Genomic DNA, 27,146 nt, shown 5'->3' with positions numbered 1-27,146 from the left:
GGCATTATATTACATAAGTTTTTTCAACATTAATAGTTATACTTGATTCAATACATTAGAATAACAATATAATTCATCACACTTATTCCTAATATTCTATTTTAACCCTAAAAACATCAATAATCGCAAACTGATAGGTCAAAGGTCTTCCATTTCCCACGATTCATAGCATTCAATTTATGTGTTTAAGTTGACATTTATATATGTGTTCATGTGATTCGGCCTGCTTATTTATGATTTCAAGTAATAAAATATGATGCATACTGTATTACTGTGTATTTGCAATGTTAAACAACGAGATATTTATGGAACTTTTATGCGTGTGTAAAAATACACTGTATTTTATCATTATCTCATTTTCCACTAACACCACTAAAATTGTCACTAAAATTGTCACTAAAAGACATGTTAAAGGGACAGAACTGTAAAAGTATTTATTAAATCAAAAAGGACTATAAATTCAATAGAATATGTCTGTAATTCTGCAAATTAATATTATAATTTGTCGTTATCTGAGACTTTGCGAATTATAGCATCCCCTTTCTTAACTTGGACATTGACTCACTTGAGATGGGCTCTTAATACCGAAATGTAATTTTTATGATATAATTTTTATGATATACAATTGCACTGATGAAGGGCTAGTGTTGCCCGAAAGCTCTGCTACTTTTTCTGGCTGTTTTACTTAAATATTCTTTTGATTTAGCTTTTTGCTTATTTTATTTTGTATCTCCATTGAAATCCAGCCACTGATCATTTTTCAGTGCTTATTTACCTCCGCCAAGGAGGTATATGTAATCGGTAGCGTGTGTTTGTTTGTTTGTTTGGTTGTTAGCAGGATTACTCAAAAAGTAATTACAAGATCTTTACCAAAATGAATATAAGGATAGATATGTGGTCAAGGACCATTCCATTAAATTTCGTGACCATTTGGGACCATGGTCCCAATTCTGGACCACTTTTTCGGTATACTGTTCAGACCTGCTAGTGTTAAAAGATAGGACAGAATTTTCCAAAAGCCGGCGAGCAGTCTTATAGTAACAAATAAACTAAAATTGCATTTTCTCGAGAACTACTTGTCCAAAAAACTTCATTTTTGTGCAAGAGGTATAATTTGTAATTTGTAAATTTAAAAGTTTTAAATAATTATGTTTTAATAAAACATAATTTGATTTAATGTGCACGTTTTTTTGATGCGAGTAGTTTAAAAAACCTATTTCTTTTCAAATTCACTCGTTTGATTTTCGCGTTGCTATTCTATTGTTAGTCAACTGAAGCTATTGTTAATTGAAAGGCTTGTTACATAACCAAACTCGCATACACATGCTTGTAGTGAAATTAGCCTAAATCACAAACAGCATTAAGACACACACAAATATATATATATATTTCTTTGTTACCGGAGAAATCTTATGTAGGAGAATTTTACAGTAGGCGGAGGTATGCACTCTCGGAGTGTCTTTCTAGTTTTATCTTGTATCTCCATTGAGATCCAGTCACTGATACCCACAGCATTGTCATTTTTCAGTGCTTATTTTATTTGTATCTCCATTGAGATCCATCCACTGACACCCACAGCATTGTCATTTTCAGTGCTTATTTTATCTTGTATCTCTATTGAGATCCAGCCACTGATACCCACATTATAATTTGCGTTTGGATTTATATTTATATATATATGGTAATCATTAATCAGTTTTGTATAAATTATTGCATTAATTGGCGGCTTCAAATATATAATTCATTGTACAGGATTTTACTAAATGGGTAAAAGAAATTGTTATAAATTAACGTAACTTTCAAATAATAAATTCTAATGTTTATATCTAATTTCTACTACCAATTATTCAAATTATTTATTTCAATGAATTTAATTATTTGAAATAATTTCATTAATTGATAGTGAGTATTAAATTGCTACTACAAATTAATTACATAACAACAATAATTTTGATATAAATTGGTGATATTTCATTAATTGAAATAATTGCATTAATTTATATATTAATGTTAATATTTGATTGTAGCAAAAAGACTTTAAATTATTCTTATATATAGTATAGTTTGTAATCATTTAAAATAATCACATTAATTTATTTCATTTGTTTTCTTTGGCAATGTTTCAAGTCCTTTGAAATTGATGTGACTACGATTATATTGCCGTGAGCAGATAAGCCATGTCTTGTGCTCGTTTAAGCAATAATGTGTAGCAATATATATGGAACATTACTCACTATAGATTCAAGTATATTTCTGATACGTATAATACTATATAATATGTAGATACTATAATGGATGACCTTTGACATAATAAATAGGGTGTGTTCATACTGGTATATTGAAGTCTGCCCTCAGGATGTCTGGACGTGCTTTTACGTTTTAAGCTCTGATTGTCTACACTATCAAACTTTAAAAAGTGTGATATATATGAACATGATGATGTCATCACTACCATATTTGGACATACAATTACCATATTTGAGCACCTTACATCTTTTTTGTCAAACTAGTTTGACATGCTTTTATGTTTTAAGCTCTGATTGTCTACACTATCAAACTTTAAAAAGTGTGATATATATGGACATGATGATGTCATATCACTACCATATTTGGACATATCAATTACCATATTTGGGCACCTTACATCTTTTTTGTCAAACTAGTTTTATATTGTAGACAGAACTTCAGACTACTACCAAACCATTTAATGTTACTTACCATTTTTATCCAGTACTTTAATTATTTTATGGTAGTTGACGTTTTTTAACATAGCTTGAAAACAATTAAATTTAGAATTGTGCATGGTCATGAACGTCTAAAGGGTATACCATAAATGGACTTCATTTTTTAAAAGGAATCTTGGGTGGGCTTCTTTTCAAGATTACTTTAATGCTAACTGAGCTTCTTTTCGAAATGAATGCTGTAATTTTGTGAACAACTACTACTACTACAATATGATTTTTTAGACATTCCCTGCCAATTTGACGTATTTTGTCAAGGACAGACAATGAAGAATGTTCAAGTTGAAATCAAAGTATCATTTAAAAACTGAAAGAATAAATATATAACGCTTGATTTTGCAGTTTAATAATTGAGATAATTATATGTTGTAAAGGTGTTCTACTACCTAGGACTGTAGTATGTCCAGTGTACATCATTTGCCAGTGTGCGCTTAAAAATAACTTAGCCTGCTGTTTGTAAGTCAAACAATCCCCGTTGTGGTAGGGAAAAAATTATTAGTATCTATAAAACATGTACTACCGTAATACCAAAATGCCTATAGCACACTTCGACCTTTGGTCATAGATCGTTTTCTTTTGCAGCACCCACACTCTGGAATTCACTCCCCCCACAAATAAAACACTACTCTTCTGTTGCCTTATTAAAAAAATTGCTCAAAACTCATTTTTTCGACCACTAACATGCCCAGCGCCTTTGATTTTGTACCTCGGTCTTTGAATTGACGCTTTATAAATATTGATATAATAAAAAAATAATAATAATAAAGCTGATTACAATAATATAAATTCCAATTGTCATTGGGTCGAGTCCTAATAAATAGATTAGAAATTGTCTTTTTCATCGCTGGTATTTTTCTAATAATAGTTTTCTAACAGTATACTATCCATTTTTTCATTTAAAGATGCATTGTCCCCCTGAAAAAGTACATTAAAAAATATTTTAATTTTTTACATAATAGTTATCCACTTTGACCAAAAATTGAATCAAGAAAAAATTACCTAAAAAAACTGAAATTCACGCAAAAAATAGTCAAATTGGCTGCCAGCCAATGGGTTTTTGGTTGAATTTATTAGCCAATTATTTCGTCATTTTAAAACATTTTTTTTTTCTATGGAAGAGAATTACTCTATTAAAACTTCAAAATAACCTATTAAAAGTCTGATTTATTTAATCTTCATTTTTCATGTGTTTGTGGGACAATACATCTTTTATACATTAAACACCTCTTTTGGGTACTCATAACAAGGGGACACTTTCCGTTGAAATAAACAAGGAGGCAGACACTACAGCCAACTGTTTATTAAGGGGATGCTGTTTTGGGGTGTCAATGTGAGGGAGTGGGAGGGTACTGTTAGTACTCTTTAGTTTTTTTGTTTTAAGTTCTATAACATATCAAATTGAATTATATAGTGGGTTGCCTATATTGTTGTTTATGTTGTGTGAGTTTTTTGTTACTTTTGTGATGGAAAAATAAATATTACTATAATACATTTTACAAAAGGCACACACCTCGTTTCTAATGTTGGGATTTCGGAAAAGTTTTTAATTATTTTAAAATATTTGAATACAAATATAAATAAATAAAAGTAATGATATGGTATCTTGAATCTATCCTTTCTATATGAACATTATTTTCATATTGTCAATTTCATTTGATGGATGTTTACGCTGTCAAGCGTGAATTATTTTTATCATAATATCCACTGTACCATGTTAATGTTGATACCTATTACTAATTACTATTTCATCAAAGAACCTAAAAATACCTAGTCATAAAATAATAAACTGCCCAGGGGATTTAGACTTCTCACAGAGTCTGTAATGAATTTGAAAAGATGTAAAACCTCAGATACAAAGTAATTATATTATAACATAAAGTGAACCTATTATTTACATAAATTTCCATTAATTTATAATAATTATAATAATAAAACTGGAAAAAGGGTAATATTCAATAATAATAATCAGATCATAAAATATTTAATATTTTCTGCATAGAAAATAAGGGCTATTTATTTTAATGTTTTCCACCCTCAAAAGATCCATTACCAACCCATAGTCTAACCAAATCAATTTTTATCCCGGAAATTTGTCATTTGGATCTCATACTGGTCAACATTACAGAACACCACACACATCTCACCAGACTGAGAGCTTCCGTCTGCCATTTCATTTCATTTATTTATTTGACCAACAAAACATAATATACAATGTAAAAAGATGAATCGTCGTAAGGTGGTTTCCCGAATGATCGTAAAATTAAAACGGTACTGGGTATGGCCAACTAGCGTTATTGTCACCGGCTAGTCATCCATTCATAGAAGTACTAATGTAGTAGCCTACCTGTACGGTGACCATAGAATGTGACCCGAGGCATGACTAACTACGACTTTTAGATGATAGAAAGTTGAGAAAAAATGTTACGAGTAGTTGTACGACATGAAGATGTTTATGAAATTATGTCAATAATGTTTACACACTAGGCCTAGGGACTGCTAAAGTAATACGATTACTGTAACTACAAGAGTCGGCAGTCCCATCAAACCATAATGGCTTGAAATATCCAAATATGTTTCACTCATAATTCAATTATTTATCAATTATTCACCAAGCTAATACTATTTCATTGTATATTCAAATGACAAATTAATTTAATTTGAATCCTCGTTTTAAAACAAACAGTATTTTAGAAACACACCCGAATAGCTTACAATTTTTATTTTCTTCATTTTGTCATTGTCAAACATGTATAAATAAAATCAAATGTATCATAATTTTTTTAGACTTGAAACATTTGAGTACGAGGTGATAACGAAAGGTATCAAGTTGATCATCCTTGATTCAGTGGCATCTCTTGTTAGGAAAGAGTTTGACATCCGACTTCAGGGCAACTTTCTAAAACGAACCAACCTTCTAGCTAAAGAGGCAGCAATCCTTAAGAATCTGGCAGAGAATTTGTCAATACCGGTAAGATTGGATGTTTTATTAAATACAGGATGCTTTGTAGTTTTTTTCAGAGCCAGTAGCGACCAAAAATAAATAGATAAAGGTGCATTTTTGCTACATAAAACCAAAGAAATCTAAAAGAAAAATAAAAGATTATCTAATTACCGTGGATCGTTATCGTCCTAGCGTGCGGGTAGCAGCCTTAGAGTACGGTGACTTGATTGATGGTAAGGTATCAAAGTCATGTGCGATAGGGCACAAGTTTGAAACCTACGAGTGCCATCTTGTCCCTGGACAAAGTACTGTCTTCGTCAGTCAGTCTGTTGGCGGGGAAGATAGCTTATTATCTTCCCCGCCATCTGTCCGGCCTACACAAGGTTACATTTGTATGAATTCAACACCAACGAAAATTACAAGGAATTCTCCCTGATTGTTATGAGGTAGGTAACTTTTGTATGTGAAAGACCTACTATAGACTTAACCCTTTCTCACATCTAAGAATTGATGTTTATTGATGCATAACATTTACTACTAAGTTGCATATTCGGTGTACTGTATTACACTTGTCTACCTATGTATTTTATTGTCTTGTCTGTCGGTTGGTCCTGTTTGTCAGTTGGTCCTGCCTGTCCATTTCCCCATCCTATTTAACATTATCCATATATTTGATACTTGTCTATCTGTTCTGTCTGTCGAGTGATTCGCTTTGTCAATGGGTCCTTTTTGTAAATTTACCAAGCATTTTGATACAATTTTTACTGTATTTTATCACTTCTTGATATTAATTGTGTTGTATTTTTTAAATTTATTTTATTATACATGTTACATATTACACCCCAAAAATTAAATGCCTCCCTAAATATGCGCCTCTTGAATAATCGCCTCTTGAATGTTTAAACACCCTTCTCAAAACCCTCCCAAACAATAAGTGCTCAAGGCTTTTATTCTAATGAATATGATATGTGTGTACAATAAACCTCTGTTTATTAAACAGTTCTAGTAATAAACTTTTAATGCAATATTTGTTTTATCATCGTACATTGTACTTTGTGTAAACAAAGAGCAAATTGCTTGAGCGGGCGAACATATTGCGATATTTATTTCAAATGTTTCTACTTAAAGTTCATTCTCGATTTAAATATTCGTGAATGAAATGGCATTATAAAATATACATGACAAGTTCAAAAGTTTATCATTTCTGTTCCAGTTTCATCTTGGGGTTGGATAACAATTATTTTTCTTATAATTGTTTTTCTCAAGTATTGTGTTTTTTTTTATTAAGATAATTTGATGTGTACGGTTAGTGCACGTACAATGGTCTCCCAATGGATGCATGTTTAAAATCCATTTGTTAAAGAAGTTCATCGTTATAAGAATTAAGAATAGGGAATTTTTAAATTACACAATGCTACACACAACTTATGAAGCAATACAGAAGAAACGAACATCATTTTTCTGAAAAAAATCGGAAGTTGGTGTAGTTGCAAAACCTATCACAATTTCAATTACACACCACTACACACATATACAAGACGAAAAAAATATAATGAAAATAAATTTGTTTAGTTTAGATATTAATTTTCAATGCAGCAACAAAAACTATAAAACATAAATGAAACGTCGTCTTCACATTTATTTCTTGTTATTTTAACTTTATTTATAGAGGGTAACCCTTCCAGCTGGACAATTTAATTATAATACCAGTTGATATTCAAGGGCCTCTAAAATTCCAATAAAACACATAAAAAAAGATAAATTACATTAATAATCATGTGATACTATCTTTGAATTATATATTTTTAAAACATGATTGCATTCAACCGGTGTTGTGATACAGTATTTTATTTATTCTATGCAGTACTGCTCTCCAAAATGGTCCAGTTACAAGTTTAATAATAAAAGTAAAGAAAAATTATAACATATAAAAATACAGAAAAATAAAAGCATAGTATGCCTAATTTAAAAAATATATACAGAACAGTTTAAAAAAAAAAATGTAGGATCACTTAGATGACAGTAGAGTTGCTATATTTTTTAGTTTATAAATATTTTTCCCAGTTACTTTTGTTCTAGTTTCAGTTGGTAAAAGATTCCATATTTGTGTTTCTCTGTATTTGAAGGTTCTTTTACCTTGAGCATTTGTCCAATTTGGTGTAGTAGCAATTTTCCTGTGATCCATTACAGTATTTGGTGTAGTTGCAGAAGCTATCATCACCACATAAAGTGTATTTTTTAAAATATAGAATTTTTTAAGATATTTTCTTCTTCTTTATTGTATCAAACAAAAAAACAATTTAATACAAAAGGTAGCCAAGGTATAGCCGAAGCTAATCAAGCTTGGTACCTTTTATCTTAACTAACTTAAGCTACAAAATTAACAAATAAATAACAGAACTTAAAAGAAAATAAAAATTTGATAACGTCAAAAACAAAACAAAAAATGTTGAATAATAAATAAATAACATAACATAACATAAAGTGCTGTATGTACTATACTGTAATAAACAAAACCATATCAGTTCAATAGATAATATCTGATTCTATCGCATGATTTTATTTGAATACATTTGTTGCACTCACCTGAAGGCAGATATTAAATTTAAACATACCTTTCAATTCTTGGTTCATTATTCCTTTGCATATTAAGTCATCAATATTTATTGCTGTACTGTACTTGGAATAATATTCTGTTTTTATAATGATGTTCTACATAAATAAGTAAAGTTATGATGAATATAGATAGAATACTGTATCTTAGGTAAACTCTGCGATACAGCCTCACATGTTACAATTAAACCATAGAAATTATAGGCAACAATTTATGTCATAATATTGACTGTGTATTATAGAATTATGCCCATGTTTACATAAACTAAAAGAATTCAAAGAAATGGTATTCATACAGTACATTTTTACAGTTTTGCTTTTGATAAAAATGATCCTCCTTCATGTATAGTAATTATCTATTATACCAATCAAAAACCAAATTTTCTAGCCAAAAAAAACCAAAACTGGATATCTCATGTTCAATGGCTAGATCTCAATGGAGAAATGTATTAAGCCAATCAAAACAATAAAGTTATACCCATATGTCAGTTATAATAATAATAATATTTTTGCATTATATTTTGTGGATTAACTGTTTTAAATTACAGATGTATTTTGGTCATGAGTACATATTTATGATGTCATCTTTAACCTTTCGAAAGAATCACATGACTATTTAAAATGGCATTCTTTCGGCTACTTACAACTCAAAACGAAATATCGATTCTACTGTGAAGTATTAGCTCATTTAAATTTTATACACAAATATGAAATATGTATATGTATATTTTAACAGAAAATTGAGCTTGTAAGTGAAAATAAGGGAAATGCAGCTTGGTGATTATAACAAGTGTGGTGGCCGAGGTCGTGTGTTCAAAGCCTCTCATTGATAGAGAGCTTTTGATTTTTGATGACCTATGACCTAGAAACTATGCATAGTGCGTCATCGGTCATCACCTGGACCTAGAATCCGCAAAAACTGTGTCGCGGAACAAAACCCTAACATTTTGGTCACTTTTATAATTTTTAAAGTAATATACTGTTTATTTTGGTCATTTTCAGTAGCACCAGTAAATCAATTAAGACATGTAAAATGACTGGTATGTGATTCAATTAGCATGGAACCTATATGCATCTCTGGCTGGGTTTGCTGCCTGAGTATCTTTAGTGTTTGGATAGTGTTAAGTGATATGTTTGCCCTTCTGCAAGAATCCCTGTTGGTACTCCCTCAAGGCTTTAATCAAATTCATTGGCAGGGCTGTCCGGCACTAAGTACGAGAACATAATCAAGTGCATGTTTGTGCGCTAAGAGCGTAAAACCTTTAATTGAACATGATAACAACTGCGTATCAGAAAACTGTTATGTATCATTAAATAAGCGAAAGCCTGGTGTCAAGTACCTTCATTAGGGCTAATACTAAGCTATTAGTTTATGGTCTTAAATGTGTCTATGCTATGTTTTTGATAAGGTTTTAATTAAATGGCTAATCCTGACCTAAATCCCCAAAACCTGAACAAATTTAGATGAATAAAATCAACTTTGACTAGGCCATCTTGTTATTTGCTTCCACAGCCAAAAAAATTAAGCTTTATATACAGACAACATAAAATGTTTATATTTAATCAGAAAAATTTTTTAATAAACATCAATTAAACTTTTAGAATCTCCTATTCAACAACAAAAAACAAAAATAAAATAAAACTTTGACTTGAGCCAACTTTTATTCGCTTCTACAGAAAAAAAAATTAAAATTTATAAACAGACAATATAAATGTTTATATTTAATCAGAAACAAATGTTTGGTTAAACCTCAATTGAACTTTTAGAATCTCCTATTCAACAACAAAAAACATTAAAAAATATAGGACTGACGATTCTTTAGGAATTGAATAGTTGTTTTAAGCATAATGTGCATTTTAAAAATTCTTTTAGTTTTTGCAAATTGTAATTTGGAAATCGTGTATAGTTTCTGAATACATGATGTAAAATGAACAAGAATACAACAGTTACTGTGTTTTAATCGCGTGGACGCGACTTTATAGTTCATTATGTCGGTCGGTCGGTCTGTCTGTCGGTCCAGTATCACTATGCGTTTTAGCACGCGACTTATGGCTGTTGGCCTTGTTCTTTTTTTTTTTGGATTGATTAATATTCAATAAAGAAGAAAGAAATTTCAATCTATTCATAATTGTTTGCAATAACCATTTATTTCAATTTAATCTACAGTAATCATCTATTGTGAAGAATCTTTCTTTTTTCTTCAAAATATCGATCCAAAGTTTAAAATGACAATGAAATAGAAAAGATTATTGTACGATACCATTAATTTATTACTATACGATGTACAATATCTTGTCACGCACGTCAAAAAAAAATTTGATATTATCTCAGCATAATATTCATTTTCCATTCTCATTTAGAGAACATTTAATTTCTTCATTTAATAATTTATATATATATATATATATATATAAAAACACACATCAGTCACATAACATTAATTCTAAACCGCCTGGTGATATACTGAAATTTAATTAATTAATTTGAAACGATAAAGATGAGGAAATCTGTAAGAATGAGAAAAAGTCTCCCCAACCGAGACTCGAACCCGGACTTCTGCTTAATATGCAGATGTCCTAACTATAATCAATTATATAAAAAAAAGTTATGCAAAATTCATACATCATAACAATCACAGTTTAATAAAAATACAAACAAATCCCTATTAAGGGGAAACCTTTAGGACCCAACAAAATGTCATCTAAGTAAGTGGAGTCTGCCAAGGATTGGAATTATTATTATGTGCATAAGCCTGAATTAATATTATACTTATTATACTTTGAATCCCTTTAATTCTTGAATGAAAATAGAAAATATCTCCTGAATATAAAAAGTACATGTCCTTTGACGTCATCATCAGAAACGAACCTCATTTTCTGTGGTCTGAAGTAATTTTTAGATGACGCCAATGTGTGGTTTAGTGAACTTAGAATAACAAAGTTGAGCAATGTAAATGTAGTTTTGATACATAAGCAAGTAATATGTTTTACGAAAAATAAACGCAGCAAATTGACTAGGGTACTATCACATGACAAGGAATATTATGCTAAAGGTCAAAGTTTATTCAAACATTTTTTTCTTCAGTGAAAAAAATATTTTTTTAAATTAAAATGTTTAAAAAATTGTTTTAGATCTCTTTCAACTCTTTGTTTGTATTTATTACTGTCAGAAGCTGACTCTTGACCTTTATACCTAGATTGCTGGATTATAACTTGGAGGAAGTTTTTGACGTCATTTTAAAAAAACGTTTACTGTTTGTAAAGAGGTGTTGCTAAAGTGATGTCATTGTACAAATAGTATTCCAATGGAAAGTCAAACACGGACAATTCTTTAGTCATGTAAAGTTCTTACGACCAATCAGAAGAGGGTAAATTTTTGATCCATAGTATGCTTTATCTAATTGTTTGTCAAAGTTGCATAACATCTGTATAAAGTATGTTTTTATAAACTCTTTTTTTCAATTAATATTTTAAATGGGTCATCACTTGTAACATCTGGGAATCCTGCTATGCGAGGAATCCATATCCAGACGTATTACAATTTTAGCTTCTATCAAAATTAATATCAGGATTGTAGCCACGTCATTGATAGTTATCAGCTGTTTGTCAATTGCAAGAGCCAGCTAGATCTCATGCCGTCTTGCCTTCCAAGTTCACTGAACAGAACTAAAAACATTGTTGTACTATTACAAATTTAAAGTATCCAGAACATACCACAGTTTTTCAGTTTTCTTGTTGTTTGTTTTGGTTTGTTCTTTTAATGCCTTATTTCTTTCTTCCTTTTAATGGTATATTTATTACAAATAATCTTCACAGTAAAACTGAATTGTGATTGATTTTTACATGATAACTTTTTAAATTGTATAAAATTTAAAAGTAAAACACATAAAATTGACAAAGAAAGGGGCAAAATCCAAAACGACACAAAGAGAAACACAGCAAGAGAAGTAGTACTTTTGATATTGTTTTTTAGTGATTTTTTACTTTGTTTGGTTTTATATTATGACTCGCTCACTACTGTTTGTACTGCTGCTGTGCTATTCAAAATAAAGTTATCGTTGAAATTCTAATTTATTTATCAACATTTTTTTTTATTTTAAAAGAAAAGTTACCTTTAATATTTATCAAGGCTTCGTCAGTTTGTCTTCATGTCGTCCACCACATCGCAGCCATCTGTGTTTTTGCCTGTTGACTTGTGGTCTAACATATCCATTATCGAAAAGGTTAGATACACATTCAAAAGGTATCTATGACAAATTCAGCGAAATACTAATACCAATATCTTCGCCAACCAAACCTGCATGCTTTAAATATTGGTGACTATATGTATTAGGGTCATGTATGAAATTTTTCACTGTATTTGAAACATGCAGTAAAATCTCAAACATGTATTTCAGGAAACTATTGAATAATAAGTGTTTACTTACATGTAAACTTTCCACTCGCCAACTCAAAATGGTTTATGATTGATTCTTTAAATACTACTGGGCCAAAATCTTAAATAAAGATAGATGGTGCTATAGAAAACTCACTGAATGTAGAGTATGCAATTTAAAATACTATATAAAAACATTCATTGAAGAGGTTTAAAGCTTTGTCTACAATATCAAACTTTATGTGACATGTGATGTGCCCATATATGGACATGATGATGTCATATTACGACCATATTTATGTATATCACTGCCATATTTGGGCACATTACAAATTTGTTGTGAAACTACTGTAGTTTGATAGTGTAGACATAGCTAAAGTTGATTAGAAATGGTTTTTATTTCTCATTGGCCAAAGAAAGTCTATCCTAGGTTTTCAAAAATGTTGGTTCGGTTGGACTTGGGCAGCATATGATATGATATACCACAATGTTGGAATTTTATGATTTTGTTACCAAGTATAATAATTATCTTAAAATCTGTATTTAGCTAGGCAAGAAAGATTTCTCTTGTTCCTGCCACAATTGCTGTCAAGCCAAGCATAAGAATCAATGTCCTGAAGATTAAATGAAACCTTATAACCTAATAAAGTAACAACCATATCGATGTTTAGAATTTTATTTAATTGCAGAAATTGAATGTTCACACCGTTTCAGAGAATACATGCCTCTTAAAAGTGACTTCTTCACATCTCGTTCTAGACGTTTCGTCGTTGAGAGCTTAGAGGTGTTAAAAAATTGATTATGAAGCAAACTGTCCTATGTTAGAAAGACATTTAAGAGAAAGAGAGAAGTAGTGCTGGTGTGTAGTTTGGTTGATGTGATAGAAAATATTTTGAAGAAAGTGGAAAGTGTGTAGAATTAAATTGTGTAGTAGGTAGGTTGAAGTAAATGATATGATGTGATAAAAAATATCTTGGAGAAATTTAGTGATAAGTAGGTAGGTGTAGTTTGGTTTAAGTAAATGGTTTGATGTGATAAAAAATATCTTGGAGAAAGTGAAAAGTAGTGCTGTTTGATGTGATAGAAAATATCTTGGTGAAAGTGAAATGCAGTGCTGGTGTAGTTTCGTTGAAGTAAATTCTTAGCTTAATTAAAAAATCATTCTGTTCAAATATTTTTTTCCATGAATTTTCAGAAATTGGTTGCATAGTTTTTGTGAAAAACATGATACTTATTTATTAGGAACATTCTTTAGATAGTTCACAGGTTATTTAAAACTATTTTTCATAAAAATATTTATATTGGCAACAATTCTTATTTTAAAAACCTCTTTCTCCTACCCCTTAAAATACCTTTCTGACGCCCATGCATATGAAATATCTCTATTCATAATTATTTCCCACAAGATTCTGTCGCGATAGAAAGCTATACAGTACAGCAATGCATTAGACATGTGTGACATTTCCCAGTTGTCTGAAGTGAATTGTGTTTAAAAGCTACAGATTAAAAACCAATATTGTATAATATTTCACATTGCGAATGGTATATAAATTATTGACTAAATTAGTTTTAGATCAATTAATATTAGACAGGATGCTATACTACGATGTAAACAGTGTTTATGTTTAATGTGAGGCCGTTGCTGTTATATGTAAATTGTACATTTTTCATTGTAAAAATCTTCAGATGAATAGCATATTATCACCTGTTAGCTGTCTTTTAGCAATATGCCTTAAGCTATACTACAGAATGAAATATGTACATCTTCCTGTCATATCTGATAAGCATTATTTTTTCGTTTTTGGAAACTCTAAAATGCTGAAAATAACTAATATGAAATAATAAGATAACGAAATCTACAACGTGGAAAAAATTGCTAAAATTATCAGCCCAAGTCAGTTCAGACAATACACATCATTGCTTCTTTACTTCAACATTCTTCTAGTACTTTTGTTCAGACAGAACCTTATAAAAATATAGCATAGAAAGTAGCTTTTGTTAATCCAGATATTAGTTTAGACCCACCAAAACCTTAGCAAGTGACTTATATTAATCAAGTGATGAATTTAAACAGCACCCAATAATACCTTAAAGTTGCATGTAACAAGTAGCTTAAATATTAATCCAGTGCTTAGTTTGTATGCAGGTTCATATATAGATCAGTAAGTGGCTTATGTTAAGCTAGTGAGACTGATATCTTATAAGCATTCAATAAAACTTTTTAAGCATTTTAAAACAAGCTGGCTTATGCTAATCATGTGATTAGTTTAGACAGGACCCAATAAGACCTTATAAGTAGCATGTAGCAAGTGGCTTATGTTAATCCAGTTTTTATGTAGGGTAGGTCTAAATAAAGACCTTATCAGTAGCATAACAAGTGGCTCATGTTAATCCATGCATACATCCATTCACAGAGTCTGGTAGCTACAGTACTTGTATGTGAATGCCATGTTTGAATTGTTGTCTCAGGTTTAGTCCGGATAAGATCTTAATAGTGAAGCAAGTGGCTCATGTCATGTTAATAATCCACTGATTAGTTTAGTCAGGGAGTACTGTAATACGACCTTACATATGGCTTATGTTAATCCAGTGCTTAGTTCAGACAGGGCCTAACCTTGACCTCAGTAATAACAGTCATTTCTTGCGACTATTTTCATCATGTGTACAATTTGTGTTTCCATTTTTTCAAACCTTGTATTATGTGTCTCTTTTTTTTAGTAAATACAGACATAATTTTCAAATGATTTATCTTTGAAGAATAATTTTCAAAATGTCTTATTAATAATGGACAAAGTCCAAAGTCTCCTGTATGTCTACCAAAGGTCTAATGTTAAAATGATACACAACAAAAAATAAAGCCTTTCGTTTTACTCTTTTATTAAACATACATACATTTCTGTAATTGTCTGGCAAATGAATTGGAGTAAATTTAAACATTTAATAACAATCTCATAAACAGTTGAAATGATTTGTATTTTCTACTCTGGCTTGCAACACATTTTTGAAAAAAGTTCTGTTATGTATAGAATTAGACTATACTTACTGATTTATAATCTTACAACATAACGTAAAAGGTTGAACAGGAATATTTCGCAAAAGTATCACAATTAACTGTTGTTAAAATACAGCAAAAAAACAAACATAATACATAAAATCTGCTAAAAGTTGAAGAATTTTCATTTTACTTTATTTTTTATTGATCTATAACTATAGTATTTGTTAGTGTGTTAATTATAAATGATATTTCATTTTTACACATTTATTATTGTGTACCTTTTTATATATCTACAAAATCTGTGTTCAGTTTAATGTGTAATACTATTTCTTATACTTTTAAAACTGAACAGTAATTTTATATTTTTACCCTTTTCTCTAAAGAAATTGTATACGTAATATCTGCATCCAGTTAAATATGAAATATGTAATACTATTCTTTATACTGTTTTGAACTTCGATTTGAATCAGCAAATTCTTAATATTCGTGTTTCCAAAATTCATAGCATACATGTAGCCTAACAAACCACTTGGGGATATGTTTTTTATCATGCATATCGAATCGCTAGTGTATCAAATCTTATTCGTCTAAATTATTCATTTTTTGCAATGCAAATCGAAATTGTTAGATTGCAGTATGGATATTTTGCTATTTGATCATAAATTCTTTTAGTGTAAAAAGTAATATCAATTATTATATTATTAAATAGATATAATGTATATAGTTTGTTTTAAAATTGAATTACAGCTTTATAGTGTTATGTCTTTCTTGTAATTCTTCTAATAAAAACTGAAACACAATTTTAATATAAATATGTTATGTTAGACACTATAAATCCAAAGGAAGATTATTGAAAAATACAATTCATTATAGATTTGCATGGCTAATAAACACTAGTAAAGTTAGGCTTGTGAGCCATGTGTTTCCAAAGGGAATAAATATATATCATCACTATCTTATCAACAAATTTGATATCATTCATATTATTATATCATCATCAACTCATAAAAAAGTGATATAATCTTTTTCATATCATCTTTTTTACTACCACCATCATGTCATCACCATCTCATCAAAAAATGTAATAACATTCTCATCATCAATGTATCATCACCAACTGTAAAATAGATTTAATTATTATCATTAATCTTCAAATGATAGATTCAAGTGATATCCTCATCATGATTATATCATCACCAAGTCATAGCAAAGTGATATACTGTATTCCTTTTCCTATCATCTTTTTTACCACAGTCTCATCAACAAATGTGATTTCATCCTCATTATATCATGATTATCATCACCATCTCATAAAAAAGTGATATAATCCTCATCATATCATCTTTTTCACCACCATCATGTCATCATCATTCCATCAACAAATGTGATATCATTCTCGTCATCATTATGACATCACCAACTCATAAAAAAAATGATATATTCCTTTTCATATCATCTTTTTCACCACAATGTTATTACCATCTCATCAACAAATGTGATATCATCCTCATTATATCATGATTATATCATCACCATCTCATAAAAAAAATGATATAATCATATGATATCATCATCTTTCTCACCACAAAAACCATGTCATCACCATCTTTATTATAACATAATTTTCTATCTTCATTCATATGTAAACTTACTACTGTTTGTACAGGTTTTGCCACACGCTTTTTAATACCAACCACACTTCGCTAGTGTTTTTAAAATAATCTCTCATTATCAATAAACATGGCCTTTATTATAGAAATTGTAGGAGACGACGAATGTTCTAATGGGTATATGGGTATAATAATAGTATAATCATTTACATTAAGTAATGCCTTGCGTAACACCAATATCAGAATATCTATAATACATTATCAACGTCATGTTTTCAGCCTAAAACTCTTTGACGGGATGATATTTCATCCATTGATCTGTCTATTACGCCCACTCATACGATTAAATATAGGTCAAAGGTTTCCTATTTTACTTATTCATAACTATGTTATAATTGTAGTTTATATTCAACATCGTAGATATTCATCCCACACAACGTAATGTATTAAGATATAGTCCTAACCTTGAAACTTGCTATGTTAATGCACTATAAAATGTCTGGCGAAATATACTAAACCTGCTTATCATTGCGTGAGAGTGTCAGTGCTTCGATTTTTGCCGCAAAGTACAAAGTTATAGACAGCACACCTTGCAGGTTTTTTCTAACATGCAAGTTCGCTTTGCACAATATTCTAATAAGTTGCTGTGTATAATAGAACCTGTTAAATAGAATCATTAAATAAAGAAATTTACCATGGAATAGACTTAATAATGAATGGCATATGATGCAAATGTAACCTATAATGTCAGTGATTGCTGTGTTATAACTATTAAATATTAATGAAATATATTACATGGCTGCAGTAAGTCTATTGTTTTTGTTGAATATCATACTATGTTCTAAAGCAATTATTAATGAATGAATTATAAAGAATCATTATCAATTATTAAAGAACTATGATGAAGGATTTCTACATCAGCCTCCTTTTTTTTATCAAGCGTAAAACTGTCTAGCCAAAATTATTCATTTGAAATGAATTAAAACTGAATTCACGATCCTTTATATTATACCATTAATATTGTGCATATTATTATGAATTTTGCATGAATGTTTTCTACTCTCTAGAAAATGTCTTAACCAGACAGCGTTCTCCTGAAGCAGGTGTTACCATCAAGATTCCAACCAGTTTATTAAAATGGTAGAAGATAATTTTATATGTATATAAACACTGTCTATGATTCTAGAGGGCCTCTGAATACCAGTTAACCCACTGAGCTAAACTGGAAGGGTTACCCTTTTTTAAGATGTTTGAAATAAAAATCAACACAAACAGTAGTGTTAGGTTGAAGGCGGCTACACACTGTTAAATTTTATAATTATTTTGTGCAAAATAAAACAGTTGATTAAAATTCAAATTTAGACCTTGACGTGTGAAGAGTCAGCGGTTCTGACGTGAATTAAACTTAAAGTGATTCAATAATTATCTTAAATGGTTTAATTTCATCCTATCAACTGAAGAGGGATAAAGAACAATTTGCCGCTTCTGGTCGGCATAGTTACCAAGATTTAAAATGGTGTGAACGACTTAATAAAATGGCTGAAGTGTGTTTGGCTTAGGACCTTGCTAGGAAACGGGAGGTGGAGGCCATCCTGGGGTTTAAATGGTATTGTAGTTGAGCTACAAATTGCTCTGGGAGACGGGAGGTGGAGACCTTCCTGGGGTTTAAATGATTGCAGTTGTGCTACAAATTGCTTTAGGAGACGGGAGGTGGTCGAGGCCCTCCTAGGGTTTAAATGGTATTGCAGTTGTGCTACAAATTGCTCTAGGAGACGGGAGGGGGAGACCTTCCTGGGGTTTAAATGGTATTGCAGTTTGTGCTACAAATTGCTCTAGAAGATGGGGGAGGTGGAGACCTTCTTGGGGTATGGTATTGCAGTTGTGCTACAAATTGCTTTAGGAGACGGGAGGTGGAGGCCCTCCTAGGGTTTAAATGGTATTGCAGTTGTGCTACAAATTGCTCTAGAAGATGGGGGAGGTGGAGACCTTCCTGGGGTTTAAATGGTATTGTAGTTGTGCTACAAATTGCTCTAGGAGACGGGGGAGGTGGAGACCTTCCTGGGGTTTAAATGGTATTGCAGGTGTGCTACAATTTGCACTCCTCATCACATTCAGGGGTTCTGTAGGTAAGCTGTTTGTATCTTGGTGTGTAGAAGTTTACCAAATGCAGAAAATCGGAATGGGAATTTTTTATATATATCGTATAAACTAACTTACCTTATGTAATATTAGAGATAAATGTTGAAAATGTAAAATAAATAAATCTTAGGAGTGTGTTAGGGTCTGAGTTCAGTGATCTCACATTCCGACATCTCAAAAGATGAGGCCGGTTTTAATATCATTTTTTCTCGTGTCTTTATGATCACATGACTTCTAGTGTACATTCATTTCAACAGTACCGTTATATTAAAGAGAGACTGAGCATCACACTTTAAAAGCATTTCATAATTGTATTCCTAATTTATCATTATTTACAATTCATATTAATAGAAATAATGCATGTTTGAAATAGCTAGATTATTACTAACAAACCGAGGTTTACATACCATATATACTTCATCAGATTCTAGGATTTGTTCAAGTTTCTGATTGGTTTGCGTAAATGAGTTTGGACAGTGTTTTAATGTATTATCTTATCCTGAGGCATACGATGTAAATTTAGCCTAGCTTTGATAATTCATTGAAAATATATATGCCAAGAAATGCTTATGTAAAAAATTATGCTCAAAATTCATATCTATGATAATACTGTTATATAAAGTCTGTAATTTACATTTTTGTATTAAATATTTTTGTATAATTCAATACATTGCTTCAAAACATGAATTCATTATACTGTATAAGAAATCAAAAGTTTCCGCGGAATTTTATATCGATAGTACACATTTTTGTAATGAGTAACAACAATTCAAATAGTAAAGCAAATTCTTATTAATCTTTCTCGGAAATAAAATAATATTATTACCTAGTTATGACTTGCGTTCGAAAGTACTTGTATCAAAATATTTTCTGCGAGACAAATTTCCAAGAATGTTAATTATTACGGTAATATTAAAATTAGTTTTATTCATTGTAGTATATTTGTATTTTCTTTGAAAATATCATAATAATGATACTGATGATGTTTATTGTAAAATGGCAATTAAAAAATGCATAAAAGGGGCTGATAAATTAAATATATACTGTAGGATATTAGATTAAACCGAAAAGAGAGTTCTACACGTCAATGAATAAAGCATGATCATATGATGGTACAAGCAAACATATTGATTACCAAACCTGTATTAAATATGAATCAAAATGTATAGATATGAATTTACATATATATATTAAAGCAGAAGATTTCTGGTTCAATACTTTTTCGTAGCTTTTTTATAATAATGCATAGTATAAGATTGATCGTATATTTCTATGCGTTTCATTCATAATTAGTTCCATACAGTAGAATGTCTGCATTGGGACATCTTTATACAGAGGACACTCCTATTAGAGGGACACTTTGGTTCATAATTAGTTCCATACAGTAGAATCTCTGCATTCGGACATCTTTATACAGAGGACACTCCTATTAGAGGGACACTTTGGTTCATAATTAGTTCCATACTGTACATTAGAATCTCTGCTTTGGGACATCTTTATACAGAGGACACTCCTATTAGAGGGACACTTTGGTTCATAATTAGTTCCATACAGTAGAATCTCTGCATTGGGACATCTTTATACAGAGGACACTCCTATTAGAGGGACACTTTGGTTCATAATTAGTTCCATACACTAGAATCTCTGCATTGGGACATCTTTATACAGAGGACACTCCTATTAGAGGGACACTTTGGTTCATAATTAGTTCCATACAGTAGAATCTCTGCATTCGGACATCTTTATACAGAGGACACTCCTATTAGAGGTACACTTTGGTTCATAATTAGTTCCATACACTAGAATCTCTGCATTCGGACATCTTTATACAGAGGACACTCCTATTTGAGGGACACTTTGTTAGGTCCCAAAGATGTTCTTTTAATAGAGATTCTTTTAAGCTTTGTCTACACTATCGAAACTTTATGTGACAAAAAAATGGGACTATATTGGTAGTGATATGCACAAATATGATACGATATGACTTTATCATGGTATAGGCACATCATTTTTTTTGTCACATAAAGTTTGATAGTGTAGACAGAGCTTTGGAGTTTTCCTATGCCTGTAAATTTATATGAATAGTTACTAAATGAACTTCTTCATATTTTCAGTTTTATTTACAATATTTCTTTATATTTTTCCTATCAAGTTTAGTTAATATTATCTTATTTTCTAATTATGTACAGTATATATAATCGATGAGGTTTTTTTTTCCGATTTCCTTGGCTATAAAGTAAATGTTAAGCATCCACTTAAAGATATTTTTTTATTACCACTTAAAACGTGTTCATGGAAATGGGAATTTTAGATTAAAAACTGGTAAAAATAATCAGCTTTTAATTGATGTGATGATAGTGGATAAACATATACACAGATATTTTCTAAAATGCAGCACAGTATCATTAAAGTCTGTCTACACTATCAAACTTTATGTGATGTGATGTGCCCATATATGGACATGATGTCTTTAAAGTGGGAATATCACTACCATATTTGGGCACATCACACTTTTTTTGTCAAACTAGTTTGATAGTGTAGACGGAGCTTAAAATACAGTATTATGTTCGTGGAGAATTACATGTTCTTTTTATGGCCAGGTGGTAAAACATCATTTTTGTTGCTCCTTTATAAATTCACAGGAAAGTGGTGTCCCTCCAAAAGGAGACAGTATGTATTAGCTCGTCCACTTTTTTTCTTACCACACTGTTCTAACAAGATATTAGTGAGCCTTCATTTTTTACTAGGTTTATCTCGGCACAGATGTTTTTCACAAGGAACTCTGTTTATGAATACGACTTTATCATGTTGAAACACTAGTTCTCGTCAGATCACCGAAGTTAAACAATGTTGGGCCTGGTTAGAGCTTGGAATGGAGACCATCTGGGAATATCGGGTGCTTTATATGGAGCTGGGGCCTCAGACGTATTGGCTTATGCCTTTCCTTTGGTCAAGGTGGGCACTGGACGAAAGAATGCCCTTGATCAATGTTAGGACCAATCAGGTGCTTTAAACAGTCCTGGCTTTGTTAATAAAATAAAAATACTACAGGAAAACATGCTATGGTTTCATGTGTAGAATGGAACAGAGTAGTAACAAATTGGTCAATACTGTTGTCCAGTCATGTTTAAAAGAACAAATTGGTCAATACTGTTGTCCAGTCATCTTTAAAAGGCTCAGAGCTATATTCCACATGGATGATTATATTGAGAGTATAATGTTTTTAATACTTTTTCTGATGCTTTTGTATATGTCAAATTGTTAGTATCTTTATATGGTTTTTTATGCTATAAAAGATTTTTGTATTTTATTCTACACAGATGATGATACTGAGAGTGTTTTAAGTTTTTGAATTTTGCTGATGCTTTTGTTTTCTTTTGTATTGTTTGTGTTTTCTATGGTGTTAAGCTGAATAGTCGAGTCAAACTGTTTAATTACCCCAAAAAAATTGCAAGAAAATGTTTTTTGATGAATTACAATAAAAAATGGTCTCAAAAAACATATATCAAAAGTTTACCAAAATCGGACTACCGCAAAGGTTCAAAATTTGACGTTAAAGAAGATGGCCGCCAATTTTTGAAAATCGGTAACCGCTTGTAGTAGACAGCTGTATTTGGTGTCAAATTGTTCAAAATATATATGTTTATATTTACACTTTTTGAACATTTTGTTGAAACATGACCGGAAATTCCATTTTGTGACCTTTGACATATATGGCAAGATGTTTATATATCTACGTAACTGCAAATCACAGAGTGTTGATATTGGTGTCAAAATGTTCAGAACATACATATTTATATTTACCCTTTTTAAACATTTAGAAATAAAAGATTATTGATCGATTGGTTTTGGAATGGTAAATGAAGACGACTAGTGCAACATATATTCCGTCCGTGTAACATAACCGTTGCGGTCTGTCAGTCTGTTAAATTACAGTCTACCTTCTCTAAACGAATCCCTGCTAATGTTTGAAAATAATAGACCATCTGTCTGGGTGAATTTTTTAGTTTTTGTTTTTAGATAATTTGTATAAAACATCTTAATGTTTTACGTGAATTTATGCAATCAGGACCAACAGCCAAACATCTCATTCGAAAGATGAGGTAATAAGATTAATGGGTCTGCCTACAGAAACAGACATGATGGCACAAGCTACAGACATCACAAACCTGAGGCAGATTTTTTTCTTTAACCCTTTTTGCAAAGTAAAATTCATACTGTATTTTGACATCTACACCCAATTATTTTTACTTAATCTTCTCGCTGATACAGTTTAAAGTTTGCTAATTTGATGACAGTAGGGCTAGACTCGGTGTAATAGTTCTCTAGTTCTGTTTCAGTAAAATAGATAATTGGACAATAGCCTTAGGGAATTTAGACTTGCTTACTTTAGGCCATCAAATTCTGTTTATTGGGAATCGCCAAACCATCTTTATAGCATTTCTTAATTCAGACGAGAAAAAAATATGATAATATGATACGTACTTAAAATGAGAAAAAAGCTAATATGTTTAGTTGCTTCTGTGTTTTCATGAAAATATATTGATGTAGCTTTTAAAAGATAAAGATTTAGAGCCGTGTGAATTAAAGTTGTAATGCAAAATATACGCTGTTCATAATATGTACATTTCTAGCATCCATAAATCTTGATTTTCTATACATCATATTCTGTAGGCATGATGCATCATGGATTTTGTATCATTGATCATTATTGTGAATACCTTGAATTAGCAAAGTAAAACTTTGACATACAGTAAATGTTTAGTGTGTCCCAGAAATGTGATAGTGTGTCCCAAAAACTAGAACTATACTGCCCTACTTTGAGAAAAGGGCTTCTCTACAAAAATCTACTTTTGAGTACTTGCCTAAAATATGTTTTTGTTTTTCATTACAAAAGTTCATGCAGTATTTTATTTCCAATTGAACATATTTAAGAAGTACATTAATAACAAATATCTGACATTGTTTTAAATTATACTTTTTATTATTTTGGGGCGTCAAATTTCAGATAAAGCCTTTTCTAAAATTATTGGTACTTAACTATACAATTGCGGGACATACTTAGAAAACAGGGCACACGCAGTTATTTTGATTGATTTTTGATCAAAATTTACCAAAACATTTTAGTAACTTTAGTTGAAATAAATTATATATGAAAGAAGCTTTGAGAACATAAATGTGCCTCATTATATATTCATCATGCTCCTGCTTGGTCAATCGCTGTAGTTGAAGCCTTTTGTCAGATTATTTCTATCGGTGTTTGTAGATACTGTAAGCCTCAATTATTGATAATGATTTCATATTTATAGACTGGTGAATTCAAGAGTCAAATAAGACAAAAATCTCAATTTCGAAAAAAATGTAGTTAAGCCCTTTTCTCAATTTAGGGTAGTATGGCAGTTTTTAGGCTCTTTAATGTCAATTAAAATTATTTTGGTGTAAAATATAATTTTGTTTGCAGATATTGCATACGAATTCTTTATTTGAATTGAAACTGAACTCAAATTAAAAAATGCCAGATGTCAAGGGTGGGGAGAAAATGTCCAGGAATATTTCCAGTGTGGGTAAGGGTAGAAAATGCAAAAGGGAGGGGAGAAAATGTCCAGGGTGAGGGAGAGGAGAAAATGTCCAGGTTGAGGGGTGAGGGAGGGTGAGGAAATGTCCAGGGTGAGGGAGAGGAGAAAATGTCCAGGGTGAGGGGTGAGGGAGGGTGAGGAAATGTCCAGGGTGAGGGAGAGGAGAAAATGTCCAGGGTGAGGGAGGGGAGAAAATGTCCAAAGGTGAGAAAATGTTCAGGCTGGGGGAGGAGAAAAAATGTCCAGGGGAAATTTCAGCGGGAAACCAGCTTTCTCCCTTCAAGTCATATTGATTCTTGAAATGCCTAGTTCTTTGATAGAATATCTGACTATTAATAATCATCACTGTCAATATCTCTCTTTCAGTAAATCATTATCGCCGTTTAAAATGACGTCCTTATTGTGTTTCATGGCAGTGTATATAGCTTAATTAACATTTACAGTTCTATGTATTCAACGTTTCTTTTACAGTCATCGTCATATATACAAATATGATCCTGGTTATTCATTATCGCTATTACTAAAGTTAGTACCATACAAAAGAAACCAAAATCTGTATACGACTAGGAGTAATAAAAGCACATAACATTCGCTCTTTTTATTCTATCGACCGAAAAACTTGTCATGAATTTTAGCAAATAAATAGATGAATATTACTGATAACGATTGCTTAATGTCACCCGACCCAATTTTTGCGTAGCTATGTCAAATTCAGAACAGTATCGTCATAAGATAATCAAGTCTTTCATTTGTATCATGCTCACTGTAATTTCAAATTTAAAAACTTGATATATCAAGCCATGATACAAAAAATCTAAGTACCATACATATGCAAGGTAATCTGTTCTTAGTTGTTAAAATTAGTCGTACTGAATAGAAATGTAAAATAATATAATGTAACATCTTTTTCTTTTAAGAAAGAAATATAATAAATGTATTTGCAGAAATAAAATAATATTAGTATAACCTGTAAAGATTTTATATACAGACAGTACATATATTATTTTTATGGTATTTTTTTTTTTTTTTTTTTTATTTACTTATGATATTATGTACACCCTGAAGATCACAGGGTTAATTTTACTCTCAATTTCTGCAAAATCATGGAGCATGACATAGAGTGTTACTCTTATTAAGCTCTGTCTACACTATCAAACTTTATGTGACAACAAAATATGATGTGCACATATATGGACAATATGATGTCATATTACTACCATATTTGGGCACATCACATTTTTTTTTTGTCAAACTAGTTTGATAGTGTGGACAGAACTTTATTTTGTTGAGAAAGACATTGAAGATAAAAGAACAATTTTAATCAGTTGATTTTAGTTACGTATAATACAAACCTTACCTAAAATGTTATAATCCTCTCTGCCTGGTCAAGCACATGGTTGTAGATTTTATCACATTTTCTCCTTGACAAATCTTCCATTCCAGCCAACATATTGTACAAATAGTATGACCAGATACACATGTACAATTCAGAATCCAGATCATGGACGTTGTAATTTTAATTGAAACAATTTTATATATATCAATCAATCAATCAATCAATCAAAGTAACATTTATTTCTCTTCTTGTCTTTCATAGAAAATAAAAATTAACAGTAAATATGATTAAAATAAGAGGGGCAACATTCCTAAAAAGCGAAGCTTGTATAAGGCAGCCCATAGAAACTGAAAAAAAAAACAGGACAACACGGGAACCGGAAACAGGACAAAAACAGTAATGGAGACTTTTAGTGAGTAATAATTCACCGCTTTTTATGGGAAAATAGGTTTTTCCCCTTTTTTTTTTACTTTCTGAATGTTGGGCAGCATTCGACTTGATTTTGTATATAATTTGTTTATGTTTATGTATTTTTATATTGCAAGTATTTCTAATGCCTAGAGCTTTCTAAATGTTTAAAGTTTGTATCCAGTTCTCCATGGGTAATGTATACAGTAACTTTTCAGTTAATAAATTGATGTTAGCTTTCTGAATATATTATAAAAAATACAGAAGCTATTCTTATCAGCTGCAGAATTTCCTCTGAATTTTGCGTTGATTAAAATATAATTTTTCATAATTATATTGAACAATTATTATCTATTATTACTGTACACTGAAACCAGATAAAATTGTTTTTATAATACAGAATTATGAAAGA

The 27,146-nt window shown here is 30.7% G+C and overlaps 1 protein-coding gene across 6 annotated transcripts in view; it reads left to right on the top strand.

The window, feature by feature from the left end:
- LOC140061062 (DNA repair protein RAD51 homolog 2-like) overlaps positions 1–27,146 on the top strand; it is a 138,227-nt gene that overhangs the window by 12,164 nt on the left and 98,917 nt on the right. For all 6 annotated transcript variants that reach the window (XR_011847398.1, XR_011847400.1, XR_011847399.1 and 3 more), the window contains exon 7: positions 5,526–5,709. Coding sequence is in view for 3 of the 6 variants with exons in the window: in XM_072107477.1 (XP_071963578.1) it covers positions 5,526–5,709 (184 nt within the window). In the remaining 3 variants the exon portion in view is untranslated. The remainder of the gene's footprint in view (positions 1–5,525; positions 5,710–27,146) is intronic.

This window comes from Antedon mediterranea, chromosome 10 (genome assembly GCF_964355755.1).
Source record: "Antedon mediterranea chromosome 10, ecAntMedi1.1, whole genome shotgun sequence".
NCBI lineage: Eukaryota > Metazoa > Echinodermata > Crinoidea > Comatulida > Antedonidae > Antedon > Antedon mediterranea.
Note: the sequence above shows the minus strand (reverse complement) of the source record. Positions and strands in the feature narration are given on the sequence as shown.